The sequence below is a fragment of the Myotis lucifugus genome, unplaced genomic scaffold, assembly GCF_000147115.1.
Source record: "Myotis lucifugus unplaced genomic scaffold, Myoluc2.0 scaffold_280, whole genome shotgun sequence".
NCBI lineage: Eukaryota > Metazoa > Chordata > Mammalia > Chiroptera > Vespertilionidae > Myotis > Myotis lucifugus.
The window spans coordinates 1,255,669-1,266,493 of NW_005871328.1; the positions used below are offsets into that span (position 1 = coordinate 1,255,669).

The 10,825-nt window shown below is 45.0% G+C and overlaps 1 protein-coding gene and 1 pseudogene across 2 annotated transcripts in view; one reads left to right on the forward strand and one right to left on the reverse strand.

Moving 5' to 3' along the window:
- Positions 1-10,699, reverse strand: part of SMIM7 (small integral membrane protein 7) — a 12,884-nt gene extending 2,185 nt beyond the window's left edge. Inside the window, exons 1-5 of one of the 2 annotated variants that reach the window (XR_002831862.1) lie at positions 10,566-10,699; positions 10,442-10,483; positions 9,941-9,993; positions 7,816-7,906; positions 1,181-1,317 (exon numbers count right to left, since the gene is read on the reverse strand). Coding sequence is in view for 1 of the 2 variants with exons in the window: in XM_006099658.3 (XP_006099720.1) it covers positions 1,302-1,317; positions 7,816-7,906; positions 9,941-9,993; positions 10,442-10,483; positions 10,566-10,591 (228 nt within the window). In the remaining variant the exon portion in view is untranslated. Of the gene's footprint in view, positions 1-243; positions 1,318-7,815; positions 7,907-9,940; positions 9,994-10,441; positions 10,484-10,565 lie in introns of those variants that run through there. The other variant, XM_006099658.3, reaches the window with a different exon arrangement.
- Positions 1,698-3,276, forward strand: LOC102419018 (annotated as a pseudogene).
- Positions 10,700-10,825: the final 126 nt, after the last annotated feature.

The following is a 10,825-nucleotide window of genomic DNA, read 5'->3' on the forward strand; positions in this document are numbered from 1 at the left end:
GCCTGTGGACTAAAGGGTCTTCAGGTTCGATTCCAGCCAAGGACACATGCCGGGTTGTGGACTTGATCCCCTCTATCTCTCTCCCTTCCTCTCTGAAATCAATAAATACATTTTTTTTTAAAAAAGGGAACATCATTCATTTAACAGGCTCCAAAATAAACCCTAAGTGTTTTTCCACAGCCTAATTCTAAACGATTCAAGTTAGAAAAGCAACTTCTTGTTTAAGAAATGTGTAACAAAAAGTCCTTTTAGGAAATGAGCTTTATTTTCAATGCTATTTAGTTCTAAAAGCCTGCGTGTTTGCTTTTTCCTCCCACCAGGCTTACCTACAAGTCAGGATTCCAAAACCCACAACAAACAAATCAAACACCTATGGGATCCAGGTACTGACCACCAGCGTTTCATTTTGGCAATTAAACCAGGACTTTCTTTTAAAGCAGCTTCTGTACAAAATGCTCAAATGAAGCTCATTCTTTTTCCAACCTTGAAATCACCCATTTGAAAAACAGACCCTAAAACCCCAAGCTTTCAGAACTAGGTCCCAATATTACCACATAAATCACTCTCACTCTAAAAATTGTACAATTAATGGCCCATTTAACAGAGGGCTTTCAAGGCAAGGCATAATTTCTCGTAAGACATCTGCCTGCCCCTGCCAACTCTTCTGCACATCTCTTCCGTGGGAACCAATAAGACTTTATCCTTAAAGTCCTAGGGACGACAGCTACACTGTAATCCAAGCGCGCCTACTGGGACAGAGAAGGAACTGAACACAGACCCAGCAACAATGAACTTTGTTATTCACCGAATCTAATGAAGAGGCTGCATCAAACTTAAAAGCCAACCTTTCTGGTTCAGATCCTTGGAAATAAATGATTTCTAAAAATGTGTAATTCGAACCAAAAGGGATAGTTATTAAAAATAAACCAAGACATAGCCAATAGAAACGTTTCTAATGAAAGCTTAGTGGAAGAGGGATTCCAATCCAATAAAACTATCTAGACATGTTCTTTTTTCTATAAAGAAGGCAATGTTATCACAGTCCCTTACATAAACCCTCTTGAAACTCCTTAAGTAGACAACATTTCAATGCACAGACCAATTGAAAATATCTTTAAAAAAACAACGGTGACGTGGCCAGGAAACCAAGTGTATCTTGGTGAACATTTTTTTCACCCACCACGAGCTTGGCCTTTCTGGGAAGGTCACCAGTTTTCCAGTCAAAATCATTCTTGAAGTTGTCAGGAACAGAGGGAGGCTTGGCATCCGGGAAGGTGTGTTACTGGTTCAGTATCTGGAGCTCAGGAGCCAAATAGCCTGGAAAATTCAGAGGGCAGAAATGTCTGTGAGAATGGGAAGCTGTCACTCTGAAAGCATTTTTAGAAAACATTTTATGTTGCTTTTAAGATTATTTTTCATCATTTGCTGATCTAATAAGTAACTCTTCTGTTACACAATACTGTGAACACTACCAAACTATACACTTAAAAGAAAAATGTAACTTTAAAGAATTATCCACTTCATACAAATTTACAACATTTTATTTGCACCTATTCTCCATTACTGCAAGTCAGTGGTAACTTTCATATCAAAAAGACCTTTGAATAAACAAATGATTACAGTTAACTTTGTTCACTGAAGAAAATCTGGAATAGGAAAGGCCTGGAAACTGTAATAAATATTTCTGAAATTTGAGAATGGGTATGTAGGTTACAACACAGGCCTACTGGGGAAAAACCCTAGAGGTGTTAAAAAGAGATATAGCCCAGCCTTAGCCGGTTTGGCTCAGTGGATAGAACATCAGCCTGTGGACCGAAAGTCCTGGGTTTGATTCTGGTCAAGGGTACATACCTTGATTGCAGGCTCCCCAATCTGGGCCCTGGTCAGGGTGCATGCAGGAGGCAACCAATCAATGTGTTTCTCTCAAATCGGTATTTCTGTCTTTCCCTCCCTCTTCCACTCTCTTTAAAATCAATGGAAAAATATCCTTGGTAAGGATTAAAAAAAAAAAAAAAGTCTAAATATGCAAACTAAAAAATCAGTTAAAAAAAAAAATATATATATATATCCCGGCCGGCATGGCTCAGTGGTTGAGCATCAACCTATGAATCAGGAGATCACAGTTCAATTCCCAGTCAGGGCACATGCTGGGGTTGCAAGCTCAATCTCCAGTGTGGGGCATGCAGGAGGCAGCCAATCAATGATTCTCTCTCATAACTGATGTTTCTATCTCTCTCTCTCTCTCCCCTTACTCTCTGAGATCAATAAAAATATACTTCATATATATATACTGGTATATATATATGGGAATTCTCTGTGTTATCTTTGCAGCATTTCTATAAATCTAATTTTTTTCCAAAATAAAAAGATTATTAAAAACAAAACAAAAAAGATAGTGTAGGAACAATTGGATTGCCACATACCAAAGAATGAAGTTGGATCTCTATCCACACCACATACAAAAATTACCTCAAACTGTACTAATTATTAAAATTAAAACTATAAAATTCTTAGTGACAAAAAGAAAAAAAGATACTGGACTTCATCAAAATTAAACATTTTTGTGCTTCAAATGATACCATCAAGAAAGTGAAAAGACAACCCCCTAAAATGGGGGCTATTACTTGCAAATCATGTATCTGATAAGGGACTGGTATCTAGAATATACAAAGAACATACAACTCAGTAAAACCCAATTTAAAAATGAGCAAAGGGCTCTTGTGGGCGGTGGTGAACTCGAAAAGAACGCTGTGAAGGTCTTGGGCACATTTCGAGAGCACAAGGTGGTGAGGTGCTGCCTGACCACCCCTAAGTGCCACACGCTGCTCCTCAACCACATGTGCATCTTTACATCTAATCGTGTTGGTGCCAAGTCCTGCATCTGGTACTTTATTTCAACTGAAGAAGATGAAGAAATCTACAGGGGAAATTGTCCACCGTGGGCAGGTGTTTGAAAAATCCTCTCTTGGGGCGAAAAACTTTGGCATCTGGCTGAGCTAAAACTCCCACAGTGGCACCCACAACATGTACCCAGAGTACCAAGACCTGACCACTATGGGTGCTGTCACCCAGTGCTACTGAGACATGGGAACCCAGCACTGTGCCCAAACCCACTCAATCCAGAATCCAGATCGTGAAGATGGAGGAGATCATGGCCAGCAAGTGCTGCCAACCAGCAGTCAAGGACTCCAAGATCAAGTTCCCACTGCCCCATCAGGTCCTTCCTTGCCAGCACAGTCACGCTTCCCAACCGAGAGGCCCAACACCTTCATATAATTTTTCTTTTAAAAAAATCCTCACCTAATTGATTTTATTGATTTTAGAGAGAGAAGAAGGGGGAGAGAGAGGAAGGGGAAGAAAGAGAAACATCTCTGTGAGAGAGAAACATTGACTGATTGCCTCCCCTACATGCCCCAACCAGGGATTGAAACCGAAACCTAGATATGTGCCCTGACCTGGAATTGAACTCACTGCCTTTGGTGTACAGGACAATGCTCCAACCAACTGAGCCACCTGGCCAGGGCCCAACACCTTCTTTTAGATGCAGGGCCTCCTTGTCCCCTATTCCTTGGAAAAACCAGGTTGCTCAGGGGAAAAAACAAAGGGCAAAGGATCTCAATAGACATTTCTCCAAAGATAAACAGATGGCCAATAGCACCTGAAGAGATGCTCAACGTCATTAACCATCAGGGAATGCAAATCAACCTTCACCTACTAGGATGGTCATAATAAAAAAGTCTGACCATCACAAGTGTTGGCAAGGATGTGGGGAAATTGAAACCGTCACACGCTGCTGGTGGGAATGTAAATCGCTGCAGCTACTTTGTAAAATAGTTTGGCGCTTCCTCAAAAGGATAAATATAGAGTTACCGATAGGCCCAGCAATTTCACTTATGAGTATATACCAGAGAACTGAAAACAAATGTTTGTGCCAGAATTATTCATAATAGCCAAAAAATAGAAACATCCCAAATATCCATCAACTGATGAGTGGATGAACAAACTGTGGCATATCCATACAATAAACTATTATTCAGCCACAGAAAGAAATGAAGTCCTGATTCATGTACAACACTGAAGAAACCAGAAGACATTATGCTCGTGAAAAAAAGCCAGACACAAAAGGCCACATATTACATGATTCCATTTATATGAAATATCAAGAACGGACAATTAACAAAATAAACTGTGGAACAGAGTGGATCCAGAGACATGGAAGCATTGAACAGAGTGCAGAATCTGAGGGAAGGCGGGGCGGGGGGGGGGGGGAGGTAATCAACCAAAGACCTTGTATGTGATATGCATAACCCATGGACACAGACAATAGGGTGGTAAAGGCCTGAAGTGTGTGTGGGGGGGAAGGGGGGCTGGAGGGAGACAATGGGGGGGGGGGAAAAGGGGACATATGTAAAACTTTTCACAATAAAGATTTTAAAAAAAAAATAACAACCACCGACAAATCCTTAGAGATATAAAGTATATCAGTGGTTACCAGAGGCTGGGGAGAAAGAAAGAACAGGAGCGAATGCTTAATGGGGATGGAGGTTCCCTTTGGGGGTGCTGAACTTATTCTAGAAATAGACCGTGGTGATGGGTGCACAACTTTGTGAATGTACTAAAAAGATCTTGAATTGTGAAAAACAACCTCCACCTTTTTACTTATTTATCTTTCTCTGTGGTTTGACACCCTCATTTTTCTTCCTATCTTCTTTCCAATATTTTTGTTATGAAGATTTCACAAAGAGTTCAAAAAACAGTTCAGTGAACAGCCAAATACACTCCACCTACATTCTGCAATTAACATTTTGCTTTATTGTGCATCTATCTATTCATCTGTCTACCTTACTTTTGATGGGTTTCAAACTAAGATGCAGATATCAGTACCTTGGTCCCTAAAAATTCAGGCACGTTTCTCCACATTTAAAGTTTTCCATGACTTTTTAAAATTTCCAAAGTAGCCCAGCTCAAACAATATAGAAGTGGGTGCATGGAATAGCAAATCATCCCTCTGATCCTGCTACAGTCACAATCATAGACAGTCTGGAGTAGATCCTTCCAACTCCCTTGCTGGAAGTGTTTCCATCACAGACTTCAGCACGCACTCAGCATTTATTCAATGTTTACTGTGTGCAAATCACAACTGAAGCCAGAGTATGCATACAGGTGACATAAGCCTTCTTTACTCTCAAAACATTTCCCTAGTGTAGACATACCCTCTGGCACGTTATCACTGATGACATCATGACAGTTGGTCGCATGGGTGTCCTTTAAGTTACCTGATTCTTCCCCTGTTCTTGGACATTTAGGTGATTTCCAGTGTTTTAACATCCTGGAAAAGCCAGTCACTGTCTCCCTGACACCTCATTCTGGAGGGAATCTTCCCTCACCCATGACCCCCGCAGGAAGAGCTGGCCTAGGTCAGGGTTCAGCACCCTCTATAAAGGCCACACATAAGCAGTTCAGGCTGTGTGGGCCCAGGCAGTCTGTCACAATGCCCCAACCGCTTTAGCGCAAAAGCAGTCACAAACGCGGCATGGCTGTGTGGCAATAAAACTTCATTCATGAAAACAGGCAGGGAGCAGATATGACCCCATGGGCTGTGGTTTGCTAACCCCTGACCTCAGTTGTTAGGCTAGAACCAGGAACCTCCAATCCAACTAGAAGTGAATGACCTAAATAGGTCAATCAGACTTTGCTCCCAGGAAATGAAATCAGGACACTGGGCTACTGACTAAGCTTGCCTTGGGCTGAGCTGTGAGATCACGGAGTCTGAGGCTACACCTTCTGGTCACAGGCCAGAAGATGACAGTGAAGGATTCTAGTTAGACTAGAGAGGACAATAGAGCCAATGGACAGAAAAGAATAGAATGATAAAAACACACCAAGTTCTTCCCTGCCCCAAGCCCTTTGTACATGCTGCTTCCAGTGCTACCATGCCTCTGCCTAGCTCTGCAAATTGGACTTCCTATTGTTCATGATTTATTTATTTTTTACCAATTTTATTTTCATTTTTATTGATTTTAGAGAGAGAATAAGGGAGAGAGAAACACTGACTTGTTCCACCCACCCATGCATTCATTGGTTGACTCCTATACATGCCCTGACTAGGGATCGAACATGCAACCTTGGCGTATCGGGATGATGCTATGACCAGCTGAGCTCCCCAGCCAGGCCCTGGTGTTCTTGATTTAAATGGCATGCTATCAAAGAGCCTCTTCCTGCCTGCCTTCTAAACTGGGAGACTCCCTCCTTTTGCTACCTCACAAATGACTTTTTTCCCCATTTGTTTGTTTTGTCTGTTTTCCACCTGTCATACTGGTGCATTCACTAAAGGCAGGGACTGTGGCTGTCTTAGTTGTTACCCCAGAGCACAGCCCACAATGTATAGTTGTGAATGAATAAATGAATGGCTAGATGGATAGGTAGGAACCTAGAGAGACAAAGGCTAGAGGGGCACTTTGCCACCCCCAGTGCTTTTTCCCCATGCGTCCTAGTTACACCACCTGTACTCTTCGGCAAATTCCTTATATCTTCGTGAGCCTCTTTGTACCTGAGCAGGCCTCATCCAAGCTCCCAAAAAGGGCCTCTCTGTATATCTATCAAGGTCCTCATTCTGGGCTCTAAAACCTTTCCTAGTGGCACAGTGAACCCCCCTCATCCTCCGATCCCCTAAGTCAGGGGTGGGGAACTTTTTCCTGCCAAGGGCCATTTGGATATTTATAACATAATTCGAGGGCCATACAAAATTATCAACTTAAAAATTAGTCTGCTATATTTTGTCAAACATTTAATTAACTCATCGCTAATACCTTGGCAGGGCCAGACCAAATGATTTTGGGGGCCTTATCCGGCCCACGGGTCAGACGTCCCCACCCCTGCCTAAGTTCTAGAAATATCTCCTTAAACAGTCATCAGCGACAAGGACCACCCAGCAACTTCGAATTCAGCATTTCAACCAGTCATTCTCTTCCTCTTTGGGGGAAATATACAAGATGGGCCCAGCATGGCCTAACTACAGATTCTTCTGTTTGAAACCTGAGTCTGTTTACTCCGAGTCTCACAATTCATTAATAGCAGTATTGGAATTACAGCCTGAGGCTGGAAGGAAAACCAAAAAAGGGCATAAAAACAAACAAAAACTTCTTTAAGTGTACAAAAACAGAAACAAAGTCTGAATATACACTTCTGCTGGGTTCCAGCAGGCGGGAGCAGGACCCAGGAGCACACTGGCTGTCCAACCACATTTTTCACCTTGACAGATACCAGATATACACTAAGCACAGAAGAGCTGGCAAGAGGTGACCAGGCCTCAGGCTCAGGGAAAGCATCTCTTGGCAGCTCCCGGTGACACACCAGGCACAGCCAGGACTTGGAGAATGCCACATTTCAATCCACTCTCCAGCTTGGACCATGGTGGCATAGCTTAAACCTGTTTTCTCTCTAGCTTGGAGAGTTCTTATTTTGATAGCAGAAAGCATGACACCAAAGTGTAGACTGAGCCCAGCCAGCGTGGCTCAGTGATTGAGCATTGACCTATGAACCAGGAGGTTGAGGTTTGATTCCCAGTCAGGGCACATGCCCAGGTTGCCAGCTCGATCCCAGTGTGGGGCATGCAGGAGGCAGCCGAGCAATGATTCTCTCTCACCACTGATGTTTCTATATCTCTTTCTCCCTCTCCCTTCTTCTCTGATATCAATAAAAATATATTTTTAAAAAACAAGTGTAGACTGAGATGACAGAGAATGACCAACAGGTGGGATATTCTGGAGAATGTTGCAGAGGATGACAATGAAAGAGATGGGCAGCCCGACTTACACGATCATGCAGAACATCATGAAAACGTTCCACAGGGCGATGAAGATTCGGAAGTACCTGAGGCTCAGTAGGAATTCCCGGATGTTGTCACCTGGAAGGTCAGAAAGCATGTTTACAAGTACTGCTAACTTTCTACTGTCACAGCTGCAGGTGCTTCTGCAGTTTCTGCCCACCCCAAGCCCACTGCCCTCATGTTCTACAGTGGCAGCTCCGTTTTTCCTTTGGGTTTCTTCTGCTCCCCAACCCTCAGCACTCAGGCTGCCACTGACCAATCTCCCAGTCTGATTGGTGAGGAAAGAGTAAGTGATCCAAGTACGTATGCCCAATGAGAGTCAGCCCTGGGACTTTTGCCCCAACTACTGTTTTCTGCCAGGCTCCCTGGGCTGGGTTGGAAAGATATAAGCAGTGTCCTCTAGGACAGGCATTGGCAACTTAGGCTCAGGAACTGAAACCAGCCCCTGCCACCTGTTTCTGTGTGACCCAGGAGCTAAGAATGTTTTTCCTATTTTTTTAAAATATATTTTTATTGATTTTTTACAGAGAGGAAGGGAGAGAGATAGAGATTTAGAAACATCGATGAGAGAGAAGCATCAATCAGCCACCTCCTGCACATCTCCTACTGGGGATGTGCCTGCAACCCAGGTACAAGCCCTTGACCGGAATCGGACCTGGGACCTTTGAGTCCGCAGGCCGACGCTCTATCCACTGAGCCAAACCGGTTTCGGCATTCCCTATTTCTTAATAGTTAAAAAAAAAAAAAAGTAATAGAGTATTTGGTGAGATATAAAACTTACATGAAATTCAAATTTCAGTGTCAACAAATAAAGTTTTATTGAACAAAGCTATGACCATTCGTTTACATATTGCCCATGGCTGCTTTCCTGTTTCAATGGCAGAGTTGAATTGTTGCACCAGAGATGGCATGGCCTGCAAAGCCAAAAGTATTTATAATCTGGCCCTTTACAGAAAAGTGTGCCAAGCCCTGCTCTAGGGTCATCTTTGCCAACACAAGCCAGCCTGATAGTAAAACCAACCTAGAAGGGAAAAGAGAGCTAGAGACAGCCACATGCTGGAGGGCTAAATCAGGTGTGCCTGAAGACAATTCTATCCTTGGGTGTTTCAATTTGCTTTTACCACTCTGAGATGGGATTTTAGTGCTTGCAACGAAAAGCATACTAATTTGGGCAAGTATAACAGCAGTTCTGCTTTGGTGACGACTTACTCTAGTTCCCTCTGCCGCCAAGGAACAGAAACCACTCCAAGAGGAGGCCATTTGGTACATTAAGACTCCAGAGACCTGTGTTCCAGAACCTTCCTCTTGGGTTTTGAGTCATTTTTCCTCACCCACCCCCAACCCCAGCCTCCAGAATGAAATTAACTGGTCCAGGTTAGGCGACCTACAAGGGTGCAACCCAAAGTGTCATCTGGAGATCACAGCTCTCTGGTAAGTACAAAATACCGGGTAGGAGCTCTTTTCGCAGCAACCCAGCACGACAGTCACCTGTTACTGGTACTGCTGTGCCATCCTAGTGCATGATCAGCACACAGTCTTGTTAGCCAGTATCATCCACCACATGTAGTTGGTCAGGCCATGTGTGGCACAGCCTAAGTGACCTAGCATGGGCTTCAACTGACAGAGACGGGTCTGTCCAAAGGATGTCTGAGAGGCACCCTTGGCAAGGCCCTTCTCTAAACTGAGGATCATGTAAATGGGCTCTCCTGACGACAGATACTAATTAAGGCCACTGGCTCCAGGTAGGAGCCTGGTGTGGGAGACACAGGGAAGAACAGACAGGTGTCCCTGCCCTAAGGAGCTCACAGGGGAGGGGTGGGGGGAAATACTAAACAAGCACACAGCAGGAAAGAGCTAAATAAGCTGGAGTCTCTTCTCTGGAGCTTAAGGTCAAGTGTGAGGGGTAGAAATTAGCCAGATGACAAAATACATATAAAGAAAAATAATAACTGTAGGAAGTAATAAGAGTGCTGACTTATGCACGGAGATCTGGCAGGTAAAAGAAGTGGGTGACAAGTGGGCAAGAGGAACATCACATCCTTGTGCCTCTCTCTCTCTCATACACACACACACTCTCTGGACCAATTCCCGAGTCCAGAAAGGAGGCTTTACCTGTGCTAGGCTCCCTGGACTCCTCCCCAAAGCCATGCGAGTCCTTCTTTTTCCTACAAAGAGAAGCAGTCAGTGTCCACTTTCGATAGGATGCAAGGACCGCTCAGTCCTGGCATCAAAGGGCCATTCAGCTCTAGCGCTGACTTGCAGTGTGACCTCGGCGGTTCAATGACCCTCTCTAGGCGCCCACCTGCCCCACCAATTACAGCCATCGACAAAGTGGAGAAGGTAACCCGTGGGTACAGGTTAGGACTAAGAGTTTCTTGGGGGATGGGCTTGGGGGCATTCGGGGTGCGAGCGGAGGGATGCCCGGAGAACGGAGAGCCAAGATTTCAAGCCGCGGTGGCGCGAAGAGTCTCAGGGGCAAGGACTAGGCTGCAAACCGATTCAGAGGCTTGGCTGGGACTTGGGTGCAGGGCCTGCGACGCGGGGCTGGCTCACGCTCGCGGGGGCGGGCTACGGGTGCCCGGGTGGAGCAGCGGTCCTTTGCGGCCTACTCACAGCTTAAAGTTAAGCACCGCTCCGGCGTTCATCAGCAGCGTTCTGCGGAGGAAGAATGCAGTTACCTAGGCCGCCCCCAACCCTGTCGGGCCCTACTTCCCCGGCCTCTAGGCCCCTTAATTACCCGAAGAGCAGAATGTCTCCGATCATCTTTACAGCCGAAGCGTCCGACAGAACCGGAAGCGGAAATCTAGGGAGGGCGGGGAGAGGAACACGAGACGACCAATTGTGAAGCAGCGCTGGCGAGGGCTGAGCCAATCGAAGGCCAAGGCAGGCAGGGTCCCGCCCTCTGCAGGCCCGACCCTCTTAGGGAAGAGGAAGCGCCTTTACTAGCTGCAGAGGCCAGGAGCGTAGCGGAGAAGGGCCGGGCGATCGTGTGACGTC